We start from the raw sequence: 12,500 nt of genomic DNA on the forward strand, positions 1-12,500 counted from the left end.
CTCAGGCCCCAGGTCCTTGGTCTTGGAGGTGTTGAGCTGTAGGTGGTTAGTGTGGCACCAGAGAGCAAAGTCCCCCACCAGACCCCGATCCCCCTCCTCTCTGTGACCCCGGATCCGTCCCACGATGGTGGTGTCATCGGCGTACGTCTGTATGTGACACAGCTCCGAGTTGTAGCAGAAGTTCGAGGTTTACAGGGTGAAGAGAAGAGGGGCTCCAGCTCTGTGTCCTGAGGGGCTCCGGCTCTGTGCCCTGAGGGGCTCCAGCTCTGTGCCCTGAGGGGCTCCAGCTCTGTGCTCTGAGGGGCTCCGGCTCCGTGCCCTGAGGGGCTCCAGCTCCGTGCCCTGAGGGGCTCCGGCTCTGTGTCCTGAGGGGCTCCAGCTCTGTGCTCTGAGGGGCTCCGGCTCTGTGCCCTGAGGGGCTCCGGCTCTGTGCCCTGAGGGGCTCCGGCTCTGTGCTCTGAGGGGCTCCGGCTCTGTGCCCTGAGGTGCTCCAGCTCTGTTCCCTGAGGGGCTCCGGCTCTGTGTCCTGAGGGGCTCCGGCTCTGTGTCCTGAGGGGCTCCGGCTCTGTGTCCTGAGGGGCTCCAGCTCTGTGTCCTGAGGGGCTCCGGCTCTGTGCCCTGAGGGGCTCCAGCCCTGTGCCCTGAGGGGCTCCAGCCCTGTGTCCTGAGGGGCTCCGGCTCTGTGTCCTGAGGGGCTCCAGCTCTGTGCCCTGAGGGGCTCCAGCTCTGTGCCCTGAGGGGCTCCAGCTCTGTTCCCTGAGGGGCTCCAGCTCTGTGTCCTGAGGGGCTCCAGCTCTGTTCCCTGAGGGGCTCCAGCTCTGTGTCCTGAGGGGCTCCGGCTCTGTGTCCTGAGGGGCTCCAGCCCTGTGCCCTGAGGGGCTCCGGCTCTGTGTCCTGAGGGGCTCCAGCTCTGTGTCCTGAGGGGCTCCAGCTCTGTGTCCTGAGGGGCTCCAGCCCTGTGCCCTGAGGGGCTCCATCTCTGTGCCCTGAGGGGCTCCAGCTCTGTGTCCTGAGGGGCTCCAGCTCTGTGTCCTGAGGGGCTCCAGCTCTGGACCCTGAGGGGCTCCAGCTCTGTGCCCTGAGGGGCTCCAGCTCTGTGCCCTGAGGGGCTCCAGCTCTGTGTCCTGAGGGGCTCCGGCTCTGTGTCCTGAGGGGCTCCAGCTCTGTGCCCTGAGGGGCTCCAGCTCTGTGCCCTGAGGGGCTCCGGCTCTGGACCCTGAGGGGCTCCAGCTCTGTGCCCTGAGGGGCTCCGGCTCTGGACCTTCCGGCTTGGCGAAGGCGCACAAGCGCACGTCTCGTTTCCCCCCGCGTCAGCGTGAGGTCATAAAGGTGACCCCCCCCCCCCCCCGGGGTCGTTCCCCTGGAGGTCCTGAGCTCCTCTCTGGTCCGAGTTGAGCCTGAAGCAGAAAACAAGACAAAACAACGCGCAGCAACAAATCGAGGCGGCCGGCCGCGGCGCCATCTTGGATGTGGGACGTCAGGGTCCGGTCTGGAGTCCTGAGGGCCGCTGGGACGCGGCGTCTTTGGCACAGGCACGAGGCAGGACGTCTTTCACGCCACAGGGACCCTCTGCAGGTGCAGGGTGAAGACTGGACTCAGTCCTCCACACAGCTGGAGGGCACAGGCTTTAAGCACGCCATCGGGGCCGGCAGCTTTACCAGAGCGGAGTCTCGTCAGCTGTCGTGTCACCAGGTCCGGCGTGAAGGACACTGTAGAGGTGTCCATCGGGGGGGGGGGGGGGGGGGGCTGAGGTCGTCAGGCTGCGGAGGACCTGATGTAGAGCGGTGGGGGGGCTAGGTGTGAGGTGAGGTGGTGAGGGGCAGACGAAGGGTCAGTCAGGAGGGGGGGGGGGGAAGAAGCAGCAGGTGAAGGGCAGCCAGCAGCAGAGTCCTGTGGGGGATGGGCCGCAGCATCAAACCTACGGTCTCCAGCCCCGTGCTTCCCGTCTCCTGGACCCCGGGGATGGATCTCATGCCCCTCCCTCGCCCCTCATGTTGTTACGCTGGACGTTGTTCTCCTGTAATCTTCAGCCTCCCTGGGGTTCAGGTTCAGGACCCTGCCCCCTCCTCACCTCATCACGCCGTCCCTGAACGCCCTCTTCAGTCAGGACCTTCACGTCCTCGTGATCCGGGGTCTGGTGCTGCAGGTCACAGTCCCAGCTGGGACACTGCACCCAGGGTCCATCGATGTCAAAGCAGCCCTGCAGGGTCTCAGGGGCCTCCTCAGACCACCTCCTCAGACCACCTCCTCTGACCACCTCCTCAGACCACCTCCTCTGAGCACCTCCTCAGACCACCTCCTCAGACCACCTCCTTAGACCACCTCCTCAGACCACCTCCTGTGACCACCTCCTCTGAGCACCTCCTCAGACCACCTCCTCAGACCACCTCCTCAGACCACCTCCTCTGACCACCTCCTCAGACCACCTCCTCTGACCACCTCCTCTGACCACCTCCTCAGACCACCTCCTTAGACCACCTCCTCTGACCACCTCCTGTGACCACCTCCTCTGACCACCTCCTCAGACCACCTCCTCTGACCACCTCCTTAGACCACCTCCTCAGACCACCTCCTGTGACCACCTCCTCTGAGCACCTCCTCAGACCACCTCCTCAGACCACCTCCTCAGACCACCTCCTCTGACCACCTCCTCAGACCACCTCCTCTGACCACCTCCTCTGACCACCTCCTCAGACCACCTCCTTAGACCACCTCCTCTGACCACCTCCTGTGACCACCTCCTCTGACCACCTCCTCAGACCACCTCCTCTGACCACCTCCTCTGACCACCTCCTCAGACCACCTCCTTAGACCACCTCCTCAGACCACCTCCTGTGACCACCTCCTGTGACCACCTCCTCAGACCACCTCCTGTGACCACCTCCTCAGACCACCTCCTCTGACCACCTCCTCAGACCACCTCCTCAGACCACCTCCTCTGACCACCTCCTCAGACCACCTCCTCTGACCACCTCCTCTGACCACCTCCTCAGACCACCTCCTCTGACCACCTCCTGTGACCACCTCCTCAGACCACCTCCTGTGACCACCTCCTCAGACCACCTCCTTAGACCACCTCCTGTGACCACCTCCTCAGACCACCTCCTTAGACCACCTCCTCAGACCACCTCCTGTGACCACCTCCTTAGACCACCTCCTCAGACCACCTCCTCTGACCACCTCCTGTGACCACCTCCTCAGACCACCTCCTCAGACCACCTCCTCAGACCACCTCCTCTGACCACCTCCTCAGACCACCTCCTGTGACCACCTCCTGTGACCACCTCCTTAGACCACCTCCTGTGACCACCTCCTCAGACCACCTCCTTAGACCACCTCCTCAGACCACCTCCTGTGACCACCTCCTGTGACCACCTCCTCAGACCACCTCCTGTGACCACCTCCTCAGACCACCTCCTCTGACCACCTCCTCTGACCACCTCCTCAGACCACCTCCTCAGACCACCTCCTCAGACCACCTCCTCTGACCACCTCCTCAGACCACCTCCTCAGACCACCTCCTCTGACCACCTCCTCTGACCACCTCCTCAGACCACCTCCTCTGACCACCTCCTCTGACCACCTCCTCAGACCACCTCCTCAGACCACCTCCTCAGACCACCTCCTCACAGTCCGTGTGGTCGTAGGCCTCCCCTTCACCAGAGGCACAGAGCAGGGTTTGAGGTGAACCAGGTTCTGGTCTGACCAGGTCCTTAATGTTAGCATCAGGTCCAGGGGGGGGGGGGGCGGCCCACGCACCGACCTCAAGTCCAGAGTGTGTGTCATCTGTTGTTTACTGTGTGTGTGTGTGTGTCTGTGTGTGTGTGTGTGTGTCTGTGTGTGTGTGTTATATAAGCAGCAGCCGTTTAAAGGCCGCAATGTGCGCTATGTGACACTGGATTCCCCCCCCACCCCCACACACACACACACACACACACACACACACACACACACACACACACACACACACACACACACACACACACACACACACACACACACACACACACACACACACACACACACACACACACACACACACACACAGAGGAGGGGTCTGTGCAGCTATAAAAGAGTGAAGGAGCCGAGGAAAGAGGTTTGACTGAAGGACTCTACAGACCAGGACCAGGACCAGGACCAGAACCAGAACCAGGACCAGGACCAGAACCAGAACCAGAACCAGAACCAGAACCAGGACCAGAACCAGGACCAGGACCAGAACCAGAACCAGAACCAGAACCAGGACCAGGACCAGGACCAGGACCAGGGGGGTCTCTCAGGTGTGTTGTGTTGTGTCTCAGGTGTGTGTGTGTTGTGTCTCAGGTGTGTGTTGTGTCTCAGGTGTGTATGTTGTGTCTCAGTTGTGTGTGTTGTGTCTCAGGTGTGTGTGTTGTGTCTCTCAGGTGTGTGTGTTGTGTCTCAGGTGTGTGTTGTGTCTCAGGTGTGTTGTGTTGTGTGTCTCAGTTGTGTTCTGTCTCTCAGGTGTGTGTGTTGTGTCTTTCAGGTGTGTGTGTTGTGTCTCAGGTGTGTTGTGTCTCAGGTGTGTTGTGTCTCAGGTGTGTTGTGTTGTGTCTCTCAGGTGTGTGTGTTGTGTCTCAGGTGTGTGTTGTGTCTCAGGTGTGTTGTGTTGTGTCTCTCAGGTGTGTTGTGTCTCAGGTGTGTTGTGTTGTGTCTCTCAGGTGTGTGTGTTGTGTCTCAGGTGTGTTGTGTCTCTCAGGTGTGTTGTGTCTCAGGTGTGTTGTGTTGTGTCTCTCAGGTGTGTGTTGTGTCTCAGGTGTGTTGTGTCTCTCAGGTGTGTTGTGTCTCAGGTGTGTGTGTTGTGTCTCTCAGGTGTGTTGTGTCTCAGGTGTGTGTTGTGTCTCAGGTGTGTTGTGTCTCAGGTGTGTTGTGTCTCTCAGGTGTGTGTGTGTGTTGTGTCTCAGGTGTGTTGTGTTGTGTCTCTCAGGTGTGTTGTGTCTCAGGTGTGTGTGTTGTGTCTCTCAGGTGTGTGTGTGTGTTGTGTCTCTCAGGTGTGTGTGTTGTGTCTCTCAGGTGTGTTGTGTCTCAGGTGTGTGTGTTGTGTCTCAGGTGTGTGTTGTGTCTCAGCTGTGTTGTGTTGTGTCTCTCAGGTGTGTTGTGTCTCTCAGGTGTGTTGTGTCTCAGGTGTGTTGTGTCTCTCAGGTGTGTGTGTTGTGTCTCAGGTGTGTTGTGTCTCTCAGGTGTGTTGTGTCTCAGGTGTGTTGTGTTGTGTCTCAGGTGTGTGTGTTGTGTCTCAGGTGTGTGTGTTGTGTCTCAGGTGTGTGTGTTGTGTCTCAGGTGTGTTGTGTTGTGTCTCTCAGGTGTGTTGTGTCTCAGGTGTGTTGTGTTGTGTCTCAGGTGTGTTGTGTCTCAGGTGTGTTGTGTTGTGTCTCTCAGGTGTGTTGTGTCTCAGGTGTGTGTTGTGTCTCAGGTGTGTGTTGTGTCTCAGGTGTGTTGTGTGTTTCAGGTGTGTTGTGTTGTGTCTCTCAGGTGTGTTGTGTCTCAGGTATGTTGTGTTGTGTCTCAGGTGTGTGTGTTGTGTCTCAGGTGTGTGTGTTGTGTCTCAGGTGTGTTGTGTCTCAGGTGTGTGTTGTGTCTCAGGTGTGTTGTGTTGTGTCTCTCAGGTGTGTGTTGTCTCTCAGGTGTGTGTGTGTTGTGTCTCAGGTGTGTGTGTTGTCTCTCAGGTGTGTGTGTGTTGTGTCTCAGGTGTGTTGTGTCTCAGGTGTGTGTTGTGTCTCAGGTGTGTTGTGTCTCTCAGGTGTGTGTGTGTTGTGTCTCAGGTGTGTTGTGTTGTGTCTCTCAGGTGTGTGTGTGTTGTGTCTCAGGTGTGTGTGTTGTGTCTCAGGTGTGTTGTGTCTCTCAGGTGTGTGTGTGTGTTGTGTCTCAGGTGTGTTGTGTTGTGTCTCAGGTGTGTGTTGTGTCTCAGGTGTGTTGTGTTGTGTCTCAGGTGTGTGTGTTGTGTCTCAGGTGTGTTGTGTCTCTCAGGTGTGTGTGTGTTGTGTCTCAGGTGTGTTGTGTTGTGTCTCTCAGGTGTGTGTGTGTTGTGTCTCAGGTGTGTTGTGTTGTGTCTCTCAGGTGTGTGTGTGTTGTGTCTCAGGTGTGTTGTGTTGTGTCTCAGGTGTGTTGTGTCTCTCAGGTGTGTTGTGTCTCAGGTGTGTTGTGTTGTGTCTCTCAGGTGTGTGTGTGTTGTGTCTCTCAGGTGTGTTGTGTCTCTCAGGTGTGTGTGTTGTCTCTCAGGTGTGTTGTGTTGTGTCTCTCAGGTGTGTGTGTGTTGTGTCTCAGGTGTGTTGTGTCTCTCAGGTGTGTTGTGTCTCAGGTGTGTGTGTTGTGTCTCTCAGGTGTGTGTGTGTTGTGTCTCAGGTGTGTTGTGTTGTGTCTCTCAGGTGTGTTGTGTCTCAGGTGTGTATGTTGTGTCTCAGGTGTGTATGTTGTATCTCAGGTGTGTGTGTTGTGTCTCAGGTGTGTGTGTTGTGTCTCAGGTGTGTTGTGTCTCAGGTGTGTATGTTGTGTCTCAGGTGTGTATGTTGTATCTCAGGTGTGTGTGTTGTGTCTCTCAGGTGTGTGTTGTGTCTCAGGTGTGTTGTGTCTCAGGTGTGTGTGTGTTGTGTCTCAGGTGTGTTGTGTTGTGTCTCTCCGGTGTGTGTGTTGTGTCTCAGGTGTGTGTGTTGTGGCTCTCAGGTGTGTTATGTCTCAGGTGTGTTGTGTCTCTCAGGTGTGTGTTGTGTCTCAGGTGTATTGTGTTGTGTCTCTCAGGTGTGTTGTGTTGTGTCTCAGGTGTGTGTGTGTTGTGTCTCTCAGGTGTGTCCCCGGGCCTCGTCATGCCGTGGCTGCTGTCCTCTCAGGTGTGTGTGTGTTGTGTCTCAGGTGTGTGTGTTGTGTCTCTCAGGTGTGTGTGTGTTGTGTCTCAGGTGTGTTGTGTTGTGTCTCTCAGGTGTGTGTTGTGTCTCAGGTGTGTTGTGTCTCAGGTGTGTGTTGTGTCTCTCAGGTGTGTGTGTGTTGTGTCTCAGGTGTGTGTGTGTTGTGTCTCTCAGGTGTGTGTGTGTTGTGTCTCAGGTGTGTGTGTGTTGTGTCTCAGGTGTGTGTTGTGTCTCTCAGGTGTGTTGTGTTGTGTCTCTCAGGTGTGTGTGTTGTGTCTCAGGTGTGTGTGTTGTGTCTCTCAGGTGTGTGTGTGTTGTGTCTCAGGTGTGTTGTGTTGTGTCTCTCAGGTGTGTGTGTGTTGTGTCTCAGGTGTGTTGTGTTGTGTCTCAGGTGTGTTGTGTCTCAGGTGTGTGTGTGTTGTGTCTCAGGTGTGTGTTGTGTCTCTCAGGTGTGTTGTGTTGTGTCTCTCAGGTGTGTGTGTTGTGTCTCAGGTGTGTGTGTTGTGTCTCTCAGGTGTGTGTGTTGTGTCTCTCAGGTGTGTGTGTGTTGTGTCTCAGGTGTGTTGTGTTGTGTCTCTCAGGTGTGTGTGTGTTGTGTCTCAGGTGTGTTGTGTTGTGTCTCTCAGGTGTGTGTGTGTTGTGTCTCAGGTGTGTTGTGTTGTGTCTCAGGTGTGTTGTGTCTCAGGTGTGTGTGTGTTGTGTCTCAGGTGTGTGTGTGTTGTGTCTCAGGTGTGTGTTGTGTCTCTCAGGTGTGTTGTGTTGTGTCTCTCAGGTGTGTGTGTTGTGTCTCAGGTGTGTGTGTGTTGTGTCTCTCAGGTGTGTGTGTGTTGTGTCTCAGGTGTGTTGTGTTGTGTCTCTCAGGTGTGTGTGTGTTGTGTCTCAGGTGTGTTGTGTTGTGTCTCAGGTGTGTTGTGTCTCAGGTGTGTGTGTGTTGTGTCTCAGGTGTGTGTTGTGTCTCTCAGGTGTGTTGTGTTGTGTCTCTCAGGTGTGTGTGTTGTGTCTCAGGTGTGTGTGTTGTGTCTCTCAGGTGTGTGTGTTGTGTCTCTCAGGTGTGTGTGTGTTGTGTCTCAGGTGTGTTGTGTTGTGTCTCTCAGGTGTGTGTGTGTTGTGTCTCAGGTGTGTTGTGTTGTGTCTCTCAGGTGTGTGTGTGTTGTGTCTCAGGTGTGTGTGTTGTGTCTCAGGTGTGTGTGTGTTGTGTCTCAGGTGTGTGTGTTGTGTCTCAGGTGTGTGTGTGTTGTGTCTCTCAGGTGTGTGTGTGTTGTGTCTCAGGTGTGTGTGTTGTGTCTCAGGTGTGTGTTGTGTCTCAGGTGTGTTGTGTCTCAGGTGTGTGTGTTGTGTCTCTCAGGTGTGTGTGTGTTGTGTCTCAGGTGTGTTGTGTCTCAGGTGTGTTGTGTTGTGTCTCTCAGGTGTGTTGTGTTGTGTCTCAGGTGTGTTGTGTCTCTCAGGTGTGTTGTGTTGTGTCTCTCAGGTGTGTGTGTGTTGTGTCTCAGGTGTGTGTGTTGTGTCTCTCAGGTGTGTGTCCGGGCCTCGTCATGCCGTGGCTGCTGTCCTCTCAGGTGGAGCGTCTGTCTTCGTGTCCGTCCCAGCGTGAGTGCGAGCGGACGGCGTTCTCCTTCTACTGCGCGGTGCGAGACGGGGCGGCGGTGTGGCAGCTGGAGGACCTGCGGTGCATGGAGGTGTTCAGCTGGGAGGACGGACACCCGCGGGCGTTCCTGCCCTCCGAGGCGCTGCTGTACGCGCTCGTGCACGACCACCAGGACTACGCACGCCACCTGCTCCACACGTACTCTGTGAGCGCGCTCAGACCGCCGCGCTGCAGCTACTGCTGCTGCGGCGGTGGGGGCGCTCCGCACCTGGCGGTGGCGGTGCGCTACAACCGCGTCTCCATCCTCAGCATGATGGTGGACGCTGTGAAGGACACGCAGGGCGGGTGGCGGGACTACCTGGACAGCTGCGGCGGCTGCTGCTCGCACGTGGCGGACGCGGGGAAGACGGCGGTGCAGCTGGCGGTGGAGCTGTCCCGGCCCGACTGTCTGCTGCTGCTGCTGGTTCACGGCGCTCTTCCTGCGGGCCTGGACGCCGCGCTGCAGCGCCTCGTGTCCTCGACCGGGCCGGACCGACGCCACGCCCAGCGCTGCCTGGACTCTCTCCTGCTCTTCCTGCCCAAACCGCCGGCGCCGCGCTGCCTGCGGGACGAGCCGCTCCGCTGGCAAAGCCTTCTGGGAAAGGAAGTGTTCAGCTGGCTGTGCGGCCTGGCCCCGCCCCCCCTCCTCCTGCAGGCGCTCAGGTGTTTGGCCCGGTCCGGCCCGGATCAGATCACCGCGCTGCCGGACTTCCTGCAGTCGCACAGCTGGCAGTGACGTCATCGGTCACCATGGAAACAACGCTGTAAACCCCTCAGGACTTCTGTGATTGGACGATGTGTCGCTGATGTAAACAGACCGTTTCTCTTCAGGTGTTTGTTTGTTTGTTTGTTTTAAACGTAAATGTGACGAACATGTTTCTACCTCCGTGTCCTGACTCTGCAGTTAGTGTCCTCACTGAGCAGAGGGTGCTGCTGGGAGCCCCTTCACTCTGCAGTTAGTGTCCTCACTGAGCAGAGGGGGCTGCTGGGAGCCCCTTCACTCTGCAGTTAGAGTCCTCACTGAGCAGAGGGGGCTGCTGGGAGCCCCTTCACTCTGCAGTTAGTGTCCTCACTGAGCAGAGGGGGCTGCTGGGAGCCCCTTCACTCTGCAGTTAGTGTCCTCACTGAGCAGAGGGTGCTGCTGGGAGCCCCTTCACTCTGCAGTTAGTGTCCTCACTGAGCAGAGGGTGCTGCTGGGAGCCCCTTCACTCTGCAGTTAGTGTCCTCACTGAGCAGAGGGGGCTGCTGGGAGCCCCTTCACTCTGCAGTTAGTGTCCTCACTGAGCAGAGGGTGCTGCTGGGAGCCCCTTCACTCTGCAGTTAGTGTCCTCACTGAGCAGAGGGGGCTGCTGGGAGCTCTCCCAGGCGCCACTTTCTCACCACATTTAGAGACTTTTCACAGCTTCTTAGAACTGGATTTAGAAACAGAGCCTAGAGCAGTTTAGCTCCTTATTCAGAGCATCAGGGAAAACCAGACTGAACCAGGCTGAACCAGGCTAAACCTGATAAACCAGACTGAGGTTGTTACAGGTAAACTCGTCTCCATGGTGACGGTTCTTCAGTTGTCTGGGAGCTGAATGTTTCTGATGGTGTAAATAAATAAACGTCTGTATTTCGGGTCTTTTATCAAAACTGTGATGAAAATAAAACAGATTTATTAAAGTTTCTTTAACGTCTGTGAATCCAGGTTTTTATTAATGTGGATAGACTGTCACCTCACCGCTAATGCTAGTGCTAATGCTAGTGCCAATGCTAGTGCTAATGCCAGTGCTAATGCCAATGCTAGTGCTAATGCCAGTGCTAATGCTAGTGCTAATGCTAGTGCTAATGCCAGTGCTAATGCTAATGCTAGTGCAAATGCCAATGCTAATGCTAGTCAACGTTACATCAGAGAGAATTCCGCTTTAATAAATAAACTAAATAAATGAAACGGGTCTTTTACAGCTCACGACCCGAACAGGGAGCTGTAAACAAAACAACACACACACACACACACACACACACACACACACACACAGACACACACACACACAGACACACACACACACACACACACACACACATACACAGACACACACACACACACAGACACACACACACACACAGACACACACACGATACACACACACACACACACAGACACACACACGATACACACAGTTAGCCTGACAGTTAGCCTGACAGTTAGCCTGAAAGTTAGTCCGACAGTTAGCCTGACAGTTAGTCTGACAGTTAGTCTGACAGTTAGTCCGACAGTTAGTCCGACAGTTAGCCTGACAGTTAGTCTGACAGTTAGCCTGACAGTTAGCCTGACAGTTAGTCCGACAGTTAGCCTGACAGTTAGCCTGACAGTTAGTCTGACAGTTAGCCTGACAGTTAGCCTGACAGTTAGTCCGACAGTTAGTCCGACAGTTAGCCTGACATTTAGCCTGACCTGGACCAGGTTAGTTAGCTAGCATTAGTTGCCATAGTAACTGAGCTTGGTTTATTCTGTAAACAACAACGATAATAATTAAACTTTCGTCTGAAACTAAAACATCCAGTAAAACCAGAGGAAGTAACATTTGGACATTAATTCAGTTTATTAGAACCAGACCGGACATGAGACCGGGTCAGAACCAGACCGGGTCAGAACCAGACCGGACATGAGACCGGGTCAGAACCAGACCGGACATGAGACCGGGTCAGAACCAGTTCCTGTCACGTTGGGTTAAAGTGCTTCCTGTTACAATAAAAAATAAAAGTCTTAGTTCCCTTTGTTCCCTCCCTGTGTGCAGCCATCTTGTTTCCGTGTCACAGGAAGTGATGTCACTGTGACATCACGGTGACATCACTTCGGGTCAGATGAGTTCCCATTCGTCATCGACGTCGTCCCCGCTGAGGGAGGGGCCTGAGGGGGCGGGTCTACGTGGAGACTGTGGGAGGAGCTTCGTCAGGCGACGGGACAATCCTCCAATCAGAGTCACCGCCCACAACTCGTCCTTTGGAGTCACTGAAGAGAGAGAGACACACCTGAGACACCTGAGACACACCTGAGACACACCTGAAACACACCTGAGACACACCTGAGACACACTTGAGACACACCTGAGACACACCTGAGACACCTGAGACACACCTGAGACACACCTGAGACACACCTGAGACACCTGAGACACACTTGAGACACACCTGAGACACACCTGAGACACCTGAGACACACCTGAGACACACCTGAGACACACCTGAGACACCTGAAACACCTGAGACACACCTGAGACACACCTGAGACACCTGAGACACACTTGAGACACCTGAGACACACCTGAGACACACCTGAGACACACCTGAGATACACCTGAGACACCTGAAACACACCTGAGACACACCTGAGACACACCTGAGACACACCTGAGATACACCTGAAACACCTGAGACACACCTGAGACACACCTGAGACACCTGAGACACACCTGAGACACACCTGAGAGACACCTAAACACCTGAGACACACCTGAGACACACCTGAGACACACCTTAACACCTGAGACACACCTGAGACACCTGAGACACACCTGACACACACCTGAGACACACACCTGAACACATCTGAGACACACCTGAGACACCTGAGACACACCTGAGACACACACCTGAGACACACCTGAGACACCTGAGACACACCTGAGACACACCTGAAACACACCTGAGACACACCTGAGACACACACCTGAGACACACCTGAGACAAACCTGAGACACACACCTGAGACACACCTGAACACACCTGAGACTCACACCTGAGACACACACCTGAGACACACCTGAGACACACCTGAGACTCACCTGAGACACACCTGAGACAAACCTGAGACACACACCTGAGACACACACCTGAGACACACTTGAGACACACCTGAGACACACCTGAACACACCTGAGACACACCTGAACACACCTGAGACACCTGAGACACACCTGACACACACACCTGAGACACACACCTGAGACACCTGAGACACACCTGAACACACACCTGAACAC

General features: G+C 55.5%; 2 protein-coding genes across 7 annotated transcripts in view; one reads left to right on the forward strand and one right to left on the reverse strand.

Annotated features, from left to right (window-relative positions):
* The first annotated feature begins 4,116 nt into the window (after positions 1-4,116).
* Positions 4,117-10,154, forward strand: ankrd9 (ankyrin repeat domain 9). 4 transcript variants are annotated; one of them, XR_014593429.1, is made up of 4 exons: positions 4,117-4,282; positions 6,796-6,839; positions 8,411-9,749; positions 9,835-10,154. XR_014593429.1 is itself a non-coding variant. In XM_083924502.1 (3 exons), exons 2-3 carry the CDS (start codon positions 6,816-6,818, stop codon positions 9,212-9,214), a joined length of 828 nt encoding a protein of 275 aa, XP_083780628.1. In that variant the 5' UTR covers positions 4,117-4,282; positions 6,796-6,815; the 3' UTR covers positions 9,215-10,154. The 4 variants fall into 4 exon arrangements, 2 of the variants coding, with proteins under 2 accessions (XP_083780628.1, XP_083780629.1); XR_014593430.1 differs by having other exon boundaries at positions 8,411-9,593; XM_083924502.1 differs by having other exon boundaries at positions 8,411-10,154.
* Positions 10,155-10,941: 787 nt separating this feature from the next.
* tecpr2 (tectonin beta-propeller repeat containing 2) overlaps positions 10,942-12,500 on the reverse strand; it is a 31,310-nt gene continuing 29,751 nt past the window's right edge. For 2 of the 3 annotated variants that reach the window (XM_083923620.1, XM_083923619.1), the window contains one exon: positions 10,942-11,470. In XM_083923620.1, coding sequence (XP_083779746.1) covers positions 11,319-11,470 — 152 coding nt within the window. In that variant the 3' untranslated portion in view covers positions 10,942-11,318. The remainder of the gene's footprint in view (positions 11,471-12,500) is intronic. The other variant, XM_083923618.1, reaches the window with a different exon arrangement.

This window comes from Echiichthys vipera (assembly GCF_963691815.1).
Source record: "Echiichthys vipera genome assembly, chromosome: 12".
NCBI classification, from domain to species: Eukaryota; Metazoa; Chordata; class Actinopteri; order Perciformes; family Trachinidae; genus Echiichthys; species Echiichthys vipera.